This window comes from Balaenoptera ricei, chromosome 16 (assembly GCF_028023285.1).
Source record: "Balaenoptera ricei isolate mBalRic1 chromosome 16, mBalRic1.hap2, whole genome shotgun sequence".
In the NCBI taxonomy this organism is placed as follows: Eukaryota; Metazoa; Chordata; class Mammalia; order Artiodactyla; family Balaenopteridae; genus Balaenoptera; species Balaenoptera ricei.
Genome location: NC_082654.1, coordinates 7,658,439 through 7,674,091, shown reverse-complemented (window position 1 = coordinate 7,674,091; position 15,653 = coordinate 7,658,439). Strand labels below are relative to the sequence as shown.

Sequence of the window (15,653 nt, the reverse complement as noted above, 5' to 3'; positions counted from 1 at the left end):
AAGTGACCCAGATTCCCTGCGATAAGGGTTCCATAAAGCATGTCTTTTCAGACAAGGGAAGCCTCTTTAGCCATTAGAAGAACACGGCAGGAGCGGATTTACTGACGCAAACGGAAACACCGCCAGGCCGCACTGCTGCACAAAGGGGGCATGGTGCCCATGCCACCCTCTCGCCGTGATAGGAGGGGACATGGGCCAGGGGGGTTGGGTTGACGTCCACATGGTGCACATCACAGCCACCCAGGGGGCCGGTTTCCACCTGAGCCCTGGGCTCCTGTGCCCTCAACAGGCACTCAGGTGACGGATGCTGCAGCCCTGCTGGGGAAGGGGCCGGGCTCACAGCTGGGGGCCGCGGAGAGACCCCTCAGCCTCCCTAGGCCCCGGCTGCCTCATCTGTAAGAGGCGAGTGATGGTCCCTGCCTGTCCCACAGGACCTTTGAGCCCCCCATGAGAGAACGTGGCTGCCAAGGGCTCTGCACCCGCCAGGCTCTGCCTCTGCAAGGGGCCAGCCTGGAGGAGGCAGCCTAGGGCCTGCCCGTGGTGGGCAGAGCTTGAACACGGCCCAAGGGTGCTTGGGGCCACCCACTCACAAGAGGGGGCAGGCCCGGCACTGCACACAGATGGGTTCAGCTACACACCTGCTCTCACGGCTGAGCACAGAGTCAGGACGGAGAGCTGTACGGACGAGGGTGCCCACGGCCCAGCCCCACGGGTCCCCAACAGGACCAGCAGCAGTGCTGTGCCTTCCCGGGACGAGACAGGAGAGACGTGTGTCGAAGGCAGCAGGAGGGAATCCGGGCTTTGGCTTCCTCCCTGTACACGCTGGGGACTCGGGGGCGTGGGGAGCACCGCACGTCTGCCAATGCCAAGGTCACAGGCCTGTCCCGAGGGCCCCGGTCCTTTCACAGGCGGCAGTGTCTGTATGTCACTTTGAAATAAAGGTGACCACCGGCTGTCACAGCGGGCCAGCTGCTGCAACAGGCTTGGCAGATGGAAAATGAAAGGCGCTCTCTCTGGAGGAAAGTGGCCGGGCCTGCCGTGCACGCGCTCACCGTCCCCACCGGCGCCACGGCGGAAACCGCTCTGATGGGTTTGCTCGTCTTGGAATCCTTTGATTAACTGAGACAGGGAGGCTGGGGTACTGGCGGGGTGGGGGGCGCTGGGATTGAGGAAAGAAGGGCTGGGCCACCAATCAGACCTGAGATGCTGGCCCAGGTCGTGGTGGGAGCCAGACTGGGGACCCTCGCGGTGCCCCTCCTGGGCCACGTGGGGCTCGCTGAGGCCCCAGTCCGCACAGGGCACGTTCCCTCCGCTGCCACAGCAGAGGGCCGGAGGCAGCTCCTCGTGCAAAACGGCCCCCAAGATCCTCCGTGTCCTCAGGTCAGAACACAAACCTAATGCCGTGTGTGGGCAGAGGCCCCAGATGCCTGCGACGGGAGGGTCCCTGAGGCCCCTTCTGCCTCCCAGCCACTCTCCTGACTGGCCTAGACCTGAGCCAGCCAAAAGGAGAACTGGGTAGGGAGACAAGAAAGAGGGAGGATGGCTCAGCCCGGGCCTATAGAAGCAGCGGTGTGTAAGGAATTTCCACGAATGGCAGTGTGACCCGTTACAAATAATAGCGCCCAGCATAAACCCGACGTGCCGTGAATGGGTCACAGGTCACGCCGAGACCTTGATGCCCTCAGCCCTAGGAACATGTGTTAACTAAGGTGCAGGCGGGTGCCTGACTTCATGGCAAACATGACAGCGCGTGTCTGGGCGCTAATCATGTTAAACAGCAGCCAGGCCAGCAGCAGGGTGCTGGGGACCCCAGTTTGCGGGAACCTTCCAGAGATGCAGCTTTTGCCTCCAGTGTGCCCTGGCGAGGGCTGAGGTCAGAGAGACTGTTACAGGCCTGGGTTCCGCCACACACAGGCCTGATGGCTTCAGACAAGACCTTCCAACCTCTGGGCCTTGGCCCACCTGACAAATAAGGGCTGGGCCAAGGGCACCCGGGCGACCCCCGTTCTGAATGTCTGGAATAACTGGGTCCTTTATGCTTTGCAGCAGGGCAAGAAGCTGCAAGGTTTGGTTGGTGAATGTTGTCACAAGCAAACCCCAGGATGCCGCTGAACCCCACCATCTGACAGTCCTCAAAGGCACCTACTCCTTGGCTACAAAGCCAGTGTCACGTTGAAAACGTTGTTGACTCAAAACTCAGCTGTTTCAGCCACAGTGAAAACCTGCTGAATGTCCCAGCCGGTGGCACGCCCCACCTGCCGGGGAGGAATGTGACCTGCACAATGGGGCAGTGTGTGTCCGGCCCAGGCTCTGTCCCAGGAGGGCCCATCCTGTGTTGGCATCCAGGGCGCGGCCCTGCGGGCAGGGTCCCGCCCAGCCTCTCCTGGCGGCTCGCGCTCCCCAAAGCCCAGCTCCCACGCAAGAATGCTGCACAGGCCTGTTGGAGGCCTGGAGGCCTGTGTGCTCTCAAAAATGTCTGAGGAAAGCTGCAAAGCTCCGAACAAGTTCAAAGCACTGTGTGAACACATCTTTCCAGGGTGAAATGGTTGCTTTGGGACAGACAGTCCCCCCTACGCCAAACTCTGTTCTCTTGAGACCCGGCCTTGGCCCAGGGATGGGCCGCCTACTTGGGCACGGGCCTGCCCAGGTAACAAAGCTCAGAGAGGACCATCCATGTGGCCTCAGGCTAGTGGCTGGAGACACTGCTCAGCACCCCAGTCCTAGAGTCTGGAGCGACTTTGGAATGGAGCCCCTGAAAGTCAAGTTGCTTCCATCAGAACTGCCAGGCCTCAGGTACAGGAAGCAGTGTCTCAGCCCACCCACCCAGCCTCCCCAAGTCAGGAGCAACGGCCCCTTCTCTGCACAGCCCTTCTGTGCAGATGTCTGCTCCCATCCCCTCCTTCTGGGTGGCAGGCCCCTGGCCAGGCCCTGGGGACTGAGACAAAGTCTTCTTCTGGGCTCAGCCCCGCTGGAACTCTGTGCAGCCCTCATTGCAGACAGAGGCCCACCAGACCCGGGTAGTGAGAGCACCCCGAGGGCCAGGCCCGGCTCCCGTCCGCACCCGCTGCCCACACCCAGCCCCAAGTGCCCACACTGTGAAGAGGCCGAGGAGGACGCAGCCCCTCGCCAGCTGAGGGCACCTCTGCCTTGAGCTGCAATCTGAAAACCAAATCCCCCCTCGGGAACCTCACATTAACTTAACGGACTCGCCCCGTCCTTCTGTGCACGCCGGCCCCCACCCACCCTGCCGAGCCTTGGGCCATGAGCTCCATCCCCTCCCCAAGTGCCAGCCTGGGGCAGGCAGCCCGGGGCCAAGGGCAAGGCAGACTGTGGGGTGCCACGGCTGACAGCGGGCAGCGGCAGCCCCCTTTCTCCTGGTCGTCTTGCCCTAAGGAGGACAGGCTGTTTTCCTCACTCCCGTCTCCCTGGGCCCCATCCTGCCCTTGAACCGGGAAGGCCTCGGGAGCGTGGCGCACGTGGCCCAGGGGAGGAGCGCGGGATGCAGGGTCTGGGGTTGGAGGAACTCGCCCAAGACTGGCTCCTCCACTGACAAGAGTCGCCTCATTTGGGAAATGAACAGTCGTCACTGGCCTGGCTGCCTCCCTGGGCCATTGCAAGGGTCCCACGAGAAAATGGATGCGAAGCGGGGCTGCTGGGGCCCCACCCATGGAAGCCCGTTCCCCAGCACCTGGCACAGCTCCCCTGCCCCTTCCTCCCGGGACAGCCCACAGCCAGTGACTGGCCGATACGGGTTCTGGGGCTGACCCGGGCCTGGGGGGTCAAATCCCAGGCGCTCTTCACACTGCTGGGCCCCCCTGGGTGAGGCTGAGGGCTCCTTCCCCGGCCTGTCTGCTTCCCTCACTTCCTACAGGTTTCTCCCAAGGGCCTCCTAACCTCTGGGACCAGATTCCCGGCTGAAGCTCTGCTTCCAAGGAGCCGACCTAAGACGGGAGGTGACAGCACTCTGAATCAACTGCTCATCAGTACTGCTGTTCCTTCCAGAACAGGAACGCCAGGTGCTGCTCAGAGGCTGACCGTCAGACCCCGTCAGGAGTCCACCTGTCAGGACCAGCCTGCCTTGCGTTTACTGGGGATCAGTGGTTGCTGGGACCTCTCCTTGCTCAGCCCGGGGCCTCATCGTCGTGCCCACGTGAAACTTCTCAGCATCGTGCTGGGACAGAACACGTCTCCCCAAGGCACACGTGTGCTTCCCCTTCTCAGACACGAAGTGTGACAGAGTCCCCCAGCTTCCCTCTTCCAGCACCATCCTTTGAGGCTGGCTCATTTGCTTTTCCTCTTTCTAATGCTATCTCCCTCTTTGTAATCCAATTCATGGATCTCTCTGTGTTACTGATTTTTAGGGAACCACCTCAAATCCCTCTAGAAAGAGGGGCATAAACAAGCCCAATCAGCCAGGCAGAACGAGCAGACCGGGTCCTCGCCTGGCCCAGGCTTCTGGAGCCTTGCAGCCACTCTGATGCAAGCTGCTGGGCTAGGGCCCTGGCTAAGCGGAGGCATTTCCTCCCCCAAGCAGACACTTTCATGAGAGCAGAATTCTCCAAGTATCAAGAAAACACCAGGCCATGAGAGTGGCTAGCGGCCTGGAAATTTTCTAAGTCTCATTTGTGCTGGAAGCTGGCACAGAGACAGCCAGGGCGGTGAGGCATGCGGTTTCCTGGGGTGGCGGTTTTGTTTTGTTTTGTTTTTTAAACTATCTCAGAAAAGAGAAAAAGGCACCGGCTTATTTGGGGCCTATCTTTAATCCATCTTTGGTAAATCGGAATTTCCCATGAAGGCTGGACTGTCTCTCATAGGAAGCCCCAGAGCCCAAAGGGTCAGGTGGTGGGCTGCCCCAGCTCAGAGCTGCGGGTCTGGTGTCGGGTGTCAGGCAGGTGCTGGAGGTGGCTGAGGGTAGTGGGCGCAGCTGGCCCCTGCTCCAGGGATGCTCCAGGCATCCTATCGCCGTGCTCAGGCCCCAGCCCCGCTCCACTTCCTGCTCACTCAGGTCTGTGTCGGGCCCAGCCCGTCTCTGTGACATGCTTATTACCTTTGGACCCCACAAGAGGCAGCCCTTTAGAGCCTGGACTGCTTCCCTAGCTCAGGAAGAAGGGCAACGCCGACCATACAACCCAGATAGGGAAGCTGGGTCGCCGAGGCCTGAAAGCAGAAAATGAAGTTGCCTGAAGGGAGGAGCCTCTGGGGCCCAGGGAGCACCTCGGAGTTGGCACTGGACACTTCAGGTTCTTCCCAGATCACAGGTTCTAGAATCAAACAGCCAGGGGAGGGCAGGACATATCTGGGGGGGGTGGAAGGATGGCCCTGGCAGTTACTAGGAAGTCCCTGCCTTCCTGGGCCTTTTTCCTCAGCTCACTGCTGCAGAGGCCACAAATGTTTCCTGAGCACCCGTCACCTGGCGGGCTCCTCCTCATCCGCTAGAACCCTGCAGGAGCGTCATCCCCTGCAGAAGCCAGCCTGAGCCCACGTGTCCCCTGCTGGTCCCCTGCGGCCCTGACCCCGCCCCCCACCGCCTGGCTCAGGGGCCGGCTCACAGGAGGTGCTAGTGCAGCCCGGTGGGATGGGAGGGAAGGACCCACTGGGTTGGCCCCGGGGGCTCGACTTTGTGTATCCGCACAGCCCTAAGGTCCCGGGACGCTGTGGGCACGTCCTCTGAATGGTGGCCAACCCCGTGGTCCGGAGCCCCTCTCCGCCCAGGCCACATTGTGGCAAACGCTGTTTCTGCACCAGGCCCCGGGCGGCAGATAGCCCGCCTGGACGCAGAAGGCGCGGAAGCCAATGGCAAGGGGCCTCCCGGCAAGCTCACAATTAGAAAACAAACATTTTCTTTCTGCGGTGTGCATTCTGGCCAGCACACACTCAGGACAGGACTTGTGAAACCGCCTCGCTCTCAGCTTGGCGTGGAGGGAATTCTTTGCCTGACAAAAGTCGAGGGACCTTTCCAAAGCACACAGGGCGCTGGTGGGGGGACCAAGGCTAACGCACTGCCGGGACGCATGGGGACCCTGGGGGCGGCTTCTGCACCAGCACTGGGGGCACTGAAGGTGGGTCCAAGGCCCCAGAGGGGACGGCGGGCCCTTGGTTTTGTTCAGCTGCCTGGAGCTGGGTGCTCCAAGGGCCATGTCAAGGCACAGGGAGACAGGACTGCAGAGCATTGGGACCCTCTCAGCCCAGCCCTCCATTCTCTGTTCGGATATTGGCTTCCAGAGAAAGGGGATGCTTTTTGGAAAAACGGGCAAATCGCCAATCAGTCTAACAGCCTTATCTGCAGATAGGCAGACGGAGACCGAGGGAAGGGAAGAGACTTGCCCCAAATCCCACAGCTGGTTGATATGCAACCAGTGCCCTTGACTTCCGGGTCGAGCTCAGGAGAACATTCGATCCTCAGGCAGGATGGCGGCCTAGAAGAGGCTGGACAAGCCTGGGCTGGAACCCTGGTCCTCTGGGGGCCCTGGGAAGTCCTGAAACTTCGCAGCCTCAGTTTCTCATTTGTACAATGAGGCTAATATGAGCCCCAAACGAAGTCACAGAATTGTCTGCAGGGTTAATTGCACTGAGACCATGTAGGAGGCCAAGGAGGCGCTTGGCAAACCGGAGCTCCCTCCTCCCCGCTGCGCCCACCGCGCTGTGCTCAGGCTAAGGTGGGGGGCCCGTGGCTCTCCGTGGATAGCACTGCACGGCCAAGGGGTCAGGGGCTCGGCTTTGGGAACAGAATCTATACTCTAGATGGTCAAACCCACTGTCCTTTTTAACCAAAACCTGCTTTCAGAGGAGCCAGAAGACATGCCAGCAACACGAAAGGTGAAATCTCTAGGAATAAAAATACGAGAGAGAGAGAAAAGAGATAGGAAGACAACCTTATAGAACACAAACGTGGGCTTGAACAAATAGACATCCTGTCTGTGGACGGGAAGACTCGACCTCAGACAGGTGTGAATTCTCCCCAAGTTAATTCAGAAGTCTAACACAATCCCGATCTGCAACAGCTCCAGCTGCCCGCCCGCCATCGCAAGACAAGCTGATTCTCCAGTTTTCACTGGGAAAATAAACAGGTGAGAATAATCAGGAAGCCTCTGCGAAGAACAATTAGGAGAGACTTGTCTTACCAGATGCTAAAACATACTACAGAGCCTCAAAATTAGGAGTATACTACTATATGAGGACACCCAGAGACTAATGAGATAGAAGAGAATGCTCTGAAATAGCCCCAGGTTAGCATATGATAAAGGTGGAATCTCAAAGCAGAGAGAAAAAGATGGAATTTTCAATAGCTGGTAGGGAGACCAGTGGGTAGACATATTAAAAAAGAAAAAAAAAAATGTTGGCTCCATATTCATACCACATACGGGAGAAGCTCCACATAGACCAAATACTGCAATATAAAACCACAAAAACACTAGAAGGAAACATAGGAGAATTCCTTTATAGGCTTTCTAAAATCCAACATTCAGAGCCATAAAAGAAATAATTAATAAATTTGATAAAAAATGTATACACATCAAAAAATGCTAAAAGCACTGGTGGGATTGTAAAATTGTGCAGTCGCTTTGGAAAACAGACTGGCAGTTTCTCAAAATGTTAAACACAGAGTTACCACAGGACCCAGCAATTCCACCCCTAGGTATATACCCAAGAGAAATGAAAACACATGCCCGTACAAAAACATGCATGTCAACATTCACAGCAGTATTATTCATAATATCCAAAAAGAGGGAACAACCCAAATGTCCACCAATTAGCAAATGGATAAATAAAATGTGGTAGGAATATTTTTCGGCCATAAAAAGGAATGGAGGGACTTCCCTGGTGGCACAGTGGTTAAGAATCCTCCTGCCAATGCAGGGGACACAGGTTCGATTCCTGGTCCAGGAAGATCCCACATGCCGTGGAGCAACTGGGCCCGTGCGCCACAACTACTGAGCCTGAGCTCCAGAGCCCGTGAGCCACAACTACTGAGCCTGCGTGCCACAACTACTGAGGCCCGTACGCCTAGAGCCCATGCTCCGCAACAAGAGAAGCCACCGCAGTGAGAAGCACGCATACTGCAAAGAAGGGTAGCCCCCGCTCGCCGCAACTAAAGAAAGCCCACGCGCAGCAACAAAGACCCAATGCCACCAAAAATATAAAATAAATTAAAAAAAAAAAAAAAGGAATGGAGTTACTGACACATGCTACAACATGGATGAACCTTGAAAACATTATGCTGCTCAGTGAAAGAAGCCAGTCAACAAGAGACCACATTACTGTATGACTCCATTTATATGAAATACCCAGAACAGGCAGATCCAGAGAGACAGAAGGTAGATCAGTGGCTGCCTGAGGCTGGGGTGGCTAAGGGTGAATAGTGACTGGCAATGGGTATGAGGTTTTTTGGCGGGGGGATGATGAAAATATTCCAAAATTGACTGTGGTGATGATTGCACAATTCTGTGAACATACTAAAAACCACTAAAATTGTTTGCTTTAAATGGGTGAATTGCATAGCATGTGGATTATAAAGCTGTTAAAGAATGCCAAAAGCAAAGTCAAAACACAAAGAACAAATTAGAAATAAACATTTGCAACTCATAGCAAGGCAAAAACTAATCTAATACAGAATCGAGAAAAAGAGCGACACCTCAATTTTTTTTAAGGGCAAATGAATACAACAGAGGACATACGAATGACCTTTAACTATTAAGATGCTCAACTGATTAGAAAAATGCTAACTAAAATGACACAGAGAAACCATCTTTCACCTATCCGGTTGGCAAAATCCACGTTTGATGAGAATCTGTCGAGGCGGCGGTGGGGAAACGGACCACCTGGGGCACCTGTCGGCGGTGCGGGCCCCCCTCAGTGTCACCTGGGCAATATCCTCCCAGATGACAAGTGCGTACAACCTGCAACCCGCCACGCTAGTGGCAGGACGTGCCCACAGAGGGTACACCTGCAAGTCTGAGAGGACCCACACGCAACGCAGTTCACAGCTGAGAGGACTGCCCCCGGCTTGGGAGTCCGCAGCCGGGGCCTGGGAATGAAAAGTGGGGCACGTCCACACAACAGACCCTCCTGTGCTGGAAAAAAGGCGGCAGCGGCTCGGCTCTGACACCGAAACAATTCCAGGGTCTATTATTTAAGGCAGCAAGGTGCAGAAAGCTAGATGTTAGCATGCTATCTTTCATATATGAAAGGAGAATAAAACAAGAACCTTCTTATTTGCTTGTATTTTTATAAAGGATTTCTAGAAGGATCACAGGAAACAAATAAGGAGTTAACCTGAGGCCACGGGGGATGGGAGGGATGGGAGTAAGACTTTCCCTGTATACTGTTTTAATTTTTGAACATGTGAATGTACTATCAAAAAATATGTGTGTGTGTTTATTTTAAAAGGAAAGGACACTCTAAGTTAGGAATGAAGAAGTGGATGACTCACAGGCCAGAAAATCTTACTGAAATGGTCACTCCGATTTTCAAAAAAAGAAGTCCCCCTCCCAAACCATCTCCATATTAAATCATTGTAATGTTTCTCCACCAAAGTTCTTTTTGACTTTCCTTTTCTCCTATTGGCAGGAACAAGGCTTATGCATCACAAAAAAAATGGCACTTTGCAAAACTGTGGAGACAAAAAAAAAAACCCCTCTACCGGGTTCCTGCATTTAATAATCACCAAATTAAATCTGAGTTTCACACGAGCACAAGACGTGAAAACATCAGGAAGGCCCAACCCTTGAACGGCAAACGGGCCACACATGTGCCAGACATCTGCCTGTGGGCAGTCGGCTGTGCGGGCCTTTTCCTGGGGGCTGGTAGGCGGGCTCACAAACACAGGCAGGGGGAAATCCCTGGGAAACATCTCGCTGTTCTAGAGGTTTGCAGGGCTCCCCACCTGCCTGGTGGAGGCTGGCCTGGGGTCTTCGCTCCAGGGGAGAACACTGCTGGGCCTTGTGGGTGACCCAAGGCGGGGTCGGGGCTGCTTTGCGCCCCAAACCCCAGCTTTCCCCAAACAAGGCCCATCTCTTGGACTGTGCCCACCTTGCCCAAATGGGCCGTTGCCCGCCATTCAGAGCAGCTGCCCGGCCCTGCCCCAAGGCAGGGCAAGGGGCTGCTTGTCAGAAACAGTCAGGGGGAACAGCCCCCCCATGTCTGCGAGAGGCTCAGTGCCGAGGGAGCGTCAGGACACACGCCGAGGACGGGCGTGTGGGCCAGGTGTCTGCAGTTGTGGGGCGTGTGAACACAGAGCTCCCGCTTCCACCTGTCAGCATATTTCCACACCTGGTGAACACACGAAAAGCAGAGAGTAAGCTCAAAGTGTCAGATTCAGCTGGATTTCCTTTCTATTTGGTGCGGGGGGGAGGGGAGGATCTCTTCTCCCCTCCTTAACGATAAAATACAAATCACGAAGAAAGGCAGGCAAACACTGTGGAAACACGACTGATTTATCTGCTCCAACAGGCCTCGGCACGGAAAACTCCTAGAGCCAACAGTCCCCAGGCCCCTTACAGACTGACCCTGTCAATGGACAAAGTGCTCCCCTCCCGCTGGAAAGGACCACCAGGTGCCCTGGCCTCACTCCCACCCTCTCTGGTTTGGTTCCACCCCTTCCAAGCTCTGCACCTCCAAGCCCCCGGCCCCTGACTTTAGGGAGGACAGTGTCCGAGCAGGGCCCAGAGGCCACCTGCATAGCCGGGATCCAACCCACACCACTGGCTCCTGCGTCCACATTGACATCAACGGCACTGGAGAAGTGGGCTTCACAGCAATGGCCACTTAGCACTGATTCCCAGCTAACCGGCCCAGGCCAGAGGGCCGGAGAGGAGAAAGAAAGGCACGTCCCCATGTCTGCTGTCTGGGACCTCGGCCATCTCCCAAGGCCAAATACTGGAAAATCCAAGTAAAACTTGCCACAATCAGGCTGAACTCCAGGGAAACCCAAGGCCAAGAGAGCCTACACCAACCGTCTTAGGATAATCCCAGCACCCCTCAACTCCTGGGAGCCAGGACCCTGGCCGGTCCCAGACAGCACTCGCGCTCGGAGCCCGACGATGTAGCCAGACTGGGAGGGCAGGCTCGGGGAACAGGGATGGGCTGGAGGCTCCAAGCGAGGGGGCCTGTCCCCATCGACTGGGCCACCCACAGGGCACCCTGGTCTGTCCAGGTCCCCTGACAGGAAGAGGCCCCAGAGGGCCAGTACACAATGTCTGGCTGCCCTCACTTCCAAGGCATCAAGGGGGGTTCCCCTGCCAATCCACAGGGGCTCCTCGTTGGCTACAAAGCTGGCCACGTCACAAGCCACAAGCCCCACTCCCTTGCTCTGTGACTTGGTCCAAGGTCAGGGTCCAAGGGCGACGGCTCTCCCAGGGAGGCACTGGGCCCACCTGTGAGAGCGAGCCCCGCTGGGACGTCAAACACAGGGTCTGGGTGCAGCTCCAGGGCCTCAGGCAAACCCTGCTCCCCTCGCGGCCTCCATCTGTCCTCTGTCCTGAGACAGGGTGGTCCCCAAGGACCTCACAGCAGCCTCGAGCAGAAGGTGGGAGACGACAGGCAAGCCCCAAGGGCAGCGTGGTATCCAGGACACCCCTGAGGGCGTGTGGTCACCTGGCTCCAGGCTCCAGCCTGTCATGTACTGGGTGTGTCCTGTCCCCACCCTGCCTTGCCTGCAACCTCCCTGCCCACTCAGGCTCCCCGGACGCACTAAGCTCTCCTGGGGGTGCCCTCCCTCAGCCAGGACCATCACCCCCTCGATAAGTCTCTCTCCCCTCACAGCTCAGCTCAAACACCCTCCCCGCCCCTACAAAGCCCTCTTGGAGCCTCCCTGCCCCACAGGCTGGCTGGCAGGGTTCTGGAGGGCTCGGCCAGGGAACAAGTCTGCTGGCCGCATCTCTGATGCCTGGAGGAACGGGGTTGGGTGGCTGAATGAAGAGTTGAAAATGGTGATCCATTGGGGTGGAATCCTGCCTCTGCCACTACGTGTTCCCTCGGCCTCCTTGTGCAACCCGAGTTCCTCTTTCCCCATCTGTGAAATGGAGAAATAACACTGCCCTTGTGGGGCTGTAACGGGGCTGAAATGAGATCATAACAGGGCCCGGCTCAGCAGGATCTCCGCACATTACGGTGTCCAGCTGCACCAAGGAGGAGGAGGAGGGCCGGCCCTGCCCCAAGGGGCTCAGGCAGAAGCCACAGAGGGAGAGCCCTTCACCCACAGCTGCCCCAACCGGAAGTGACCCGTGAGAGCAGAAATCCCAGGCGAGCTGGGGAAAAGAGAGGCCGCGCTGGCCTGTCCTGGACACCAGAGTCCTGCGGGGGCGAGGAGGGGGCAGCTGGGCTCCGCCAGCGTGTCCCAGCATGCCTGGGCAGGGCAGGTGGCCACAGACGTGCCCGCTGGCAGCGGGTGTGGCAGGACATTCCTGGGCACATTCCACCTCTGTGGGCTCGGCTGTCCCTCCTGCAGAGCCAGGGCTGAGTGGCAGGGACACCGTGTGGGGCTCTGGTGCTCCCGAGCCCCGGAGGCCCCATTAGAGGACTGCCTCTCCTGAGGCTCAATCTCACCTGGAGGCAACCCGGACACTCAGTTACAGGACAGGGTCGGGGGCTCAGCCCGGACTCTTGCCCACCAGGCACTTTTCCTGGGATGGCCTGTCCTCTCACCTGTGTAAGTCACGTCTCTCCAGCCAAATCCGTCACTGCAGCAAGGTAGGGGCCTAGCAGAGGCCCAGGATCCCTGGATGGAGTCCCAGCTCTGTCCAGAGCCCCAGGGGTGACCTGAGGTCTCATCCCCCTTGGAGCCCGGTTCCTCCAAGCTGCAGTGAGGGACGACAGGGGACAACCATGGGAGCCAGGGAGGTTGCAAAGACCTGGGAGCTCGCGTGGTGCTTGCGAACTTCTCTGGATGCTTGTGGCCGCCAGCCCAAGACTCCTCAGTCTGTGCTGCCCAGGGAAACCCTGTCAGGGAACCCCCAGTGCAGGGGCTCTTGGGCTGAGGGGTAGGGGGGGCAGGCCCAGCATTCTCCACCAGGACCAGGCCAAGCCCACCCCAGCAGGAGATCCAGATTCCAGGCCAGGAGCAGGCACCCAGGAGACTTTTTTTTAAAAAATATTTATTTATTCATCTTTACCTGGTCTTAGTTGCAGCATGCCGGCTCTTAGTTGCGACATGCTGGATCTAGTTCCCGGACCAGGGATCGAACCCAGGCCCCCTGCATTGGGAGCGCGAAGTCTTAGCCACTGGACCACCAGGGAAGTCCCTGGGAGACATTTTCACAAAGCGCACTGGAGATGCCAGAGAGGCTGTGAAGGGCACGCCCTGAGCGGCACAGGTGTGGCCTGGGGCATCAATCACGCCCTGTGCCACCAGACAGATACCGGGGCGGAGTGTGTGCTGCTCTGAGTGAGTGTGGATAAGCCGTTTCCACTTAGAGGCGGGATGGAATCACGATGCCCACCTCATGGAAGACCCAGCTCAGGGCCTCAGTGTGCTGACAGAATGCACTTCCCACTTGGAGGCCTGACCGCAGGCTCCGGAAGGGCTGGCCAGGGTGGGTCCCTGTTTCTTTGACTTTCCCAGGGACACACCTCAACAAAACTGAATTTCCCGACAGGCTTATTTTTTTCCTTTTCTATTTTTTCCCTTTTGTTCGTTACTGTTTAAGTGCTTGACAGGACATGCAAATGCAGCACTGGCATCTCGAGGCATCTAGAAGCCCTCGCAGTCACTTCCCAAGTGAATACGTCTGAGGCGGATGCCCGGGGCCAAGCTGGGTGAACCTCTCGCTCCGTTATCTCATCATCTAATCCTGAGAGGCGGGCTCTGCCAGCACCTCTGCGTACAGGCAGAGAGACCCAGGTAACTGGGCAAAGTCCCACGGGGCCGGTGGTGGGCCAGGCTCAACCCCGGCTCTGTCTGTGCCCTTACCCGTCACTCCGCACCTCATGGCCGCCAGAAACGCCTGAATCCGGGGTGGAAACCCAACCTAATTTCTACCCCCCAAGTACCCACAGCAAGGCTTGCCTACTACTTGGTGAAAATTCCCAACTACAAAAGCCAAAGGCCCTTATGACAGCAAGGGCTCCAAGATGGCCCCGAGGAATGTGCAGGGCCCGGAGAAGCCCTAAATCATTCTTCCATCCAGACATTTCTTCACATAAAGAGAAAACTGACCCACAAGGTTGCGCTACCATAAATTCCACCTGTCATCCCCTGGAATCCTGCCTTGTTCCAGGAACGCAGTCAAGGCATTACTGGGGGTTCGTTCTCATGTCCTAGCAGCCGTGGAGCCTCTGATGGTAGTAGAACTAACGTCTACTAAGCATGTTCCCTGAGCTTCCCGGGGTTGTCCCACTGAACCCACACGACACCCCCTGAATGGGGACGGGGGCATTCCCGTCACTGGAGGCTCAGGAACTTGCCAAGGCCACACAGGGAGTAAGTGGGGAGGATCTGAACCCCAGCAGTCTGACCCTAAGACCAAGGGCCCGAGTGCAGGAAGGAGAGACAGTGGGAAAGGACGCGGCCTCCCTGGTGCACACGCCAGCAAGGCAGCAGCCCTGCCAGGGGCCAGAGGGAGGGTGTGCCCAGCCTGACCCCACGTGGGCCAGGCCCTCAGCCAGATGGGAGCAAGGGGCAAAGGCCGCAAGTGTATAACTGCTCCCCGGAGTCACCCCAGGTGATGACGTGTCAGGGGAAATGCTGCAAGTGCCAAGGAGGAGGCAAACCCGCAAGAGAAACCAGCCAGGGCCCAGCGACAACGCCTGGGTGCACACAGAACCTGGCGTCTTCCCAAGGGTCCCAGCTCGGCCCTTGCTCTCTTCCTCCCCTTAGATGTAAATTAGTTCACGTGTGTGTGCATGCACACCGCACACACAGACACACACAGCTCCGCCAGCTTGCAATCACTTCAAGATGCTGCAGTTCCGACAATGACCAACGATCGTGTGGTCAATCTGACTCCGACCCCTTCGTGACTGTCCTCGTCCAGACGGGTGAGGCGAGCTGTGAAGGAGCCGAGATGGCAAATGAGATGCCCATTGCCAGGAGACCAGCTTCCGGGCCTGGGCCCCAGCCTCTAGCTTCAGACCATCATTGGCTGAGCCCAAGTCAGGAAATGAGCCTACTTCTCTCTTGTAAAAGTGTCTGATGATTTGGAAAACGCATAGAACCCACGAGGAAGTCCCTCACTTTCCATCTGCAAGTGGCTACCACAAAAAGGAGCCGCCAGACTGTGTGTGTCATCAGCTGAAGCCCGGGTTCACTCAGAAAGGGGAGCCTCGGCAGAGAAGGTTCTAAAATCCCCACGGAAGCCACCACCAGGCCCTTAGGAGAAAAGCAGCCCCGGAGCCGGCCCACCCCCGACAGGCTGGGTCCCTGCCCCTCGGACCACAGGAAGAGGGCCCCGTCTCCACCCTGTGTCTTCCAAGCAGATAGGCGGGTCTTATTATGACAAAGAGAGCTGCTAACATACTCCCCCGACCTGGGCGCCTACAACGTGCAGGTTCCTCCAGAACCCCTGGGAGGCAAGTGTCAGGGCTCCCACTGTACAGATGAGGAAACTGAGGCCCGAAGAGCCTGCCAAGGTCACCAAGTGAGAGTGGGAGCCTCAGGCCACGCTCTGCACAAAATGGCACAGGCACACAGGCGTGCACATGTGTGTGCAACGTGCTCA

The 15,653-nt window shown here is 57.3% G+C and overlaps 2 protein-coding genes across 11 annotated transcripts in view; one reads left to right on the top strand and one right to left on the bottom strand.

Annotated features, from left to right (window-relative positions):
* LHPP (phospholysine phosphohistidine inorganic pyrophosphate phosphatase) overlaps positions 1-9,533 on the top strand; it is a 155,747-nt gene extending 146,214 nt beyond the window's left edge. For 5 of the 7 annotated variants that reach the window (XM_059899528.1, XM_059899527.1, XM_059899526.1 and 2 more), the window contains one exon: positions 2,047-3,196. The gene's annotated coding sequence lies outside the window, so the exon portion shown is untranslated. Of the gene's footprint in view, positions 1-2,046; positions 7,068-9,387 lie in introns of those variants that run through there. The other 2 variants (XM_059899523.1, XM_059899524.1) reach the window with 2 other exon arrangements.
* The window catches only part of FAM53B (family with sequence similarity 53 member B), a 128,173-nt gene that overhangs the window by 4,665 nt on the left and 107,855 nt on the right, over positions 1-15,653 (bottom strand). The window contains exon 5 of one of the 4 annotated variants that reach the window (XM_059899521.1): positions 10,092-10,269. The exons of the other annotated variants lie outside the window; for them this stretch is intronic. Within the exon in view, the coding sequence (XP_059755504.1) occupies positions 10,117-10,269 (153 nt within the window). The 3' untranslated portion in view covers positions 10,092-10,116. Of the gene's footprint in view, positions 1-10,091; positions 10,270-15,653 lie in introns of those variants that run through there. 4 annotated transcript variants of the gene reach the window in all.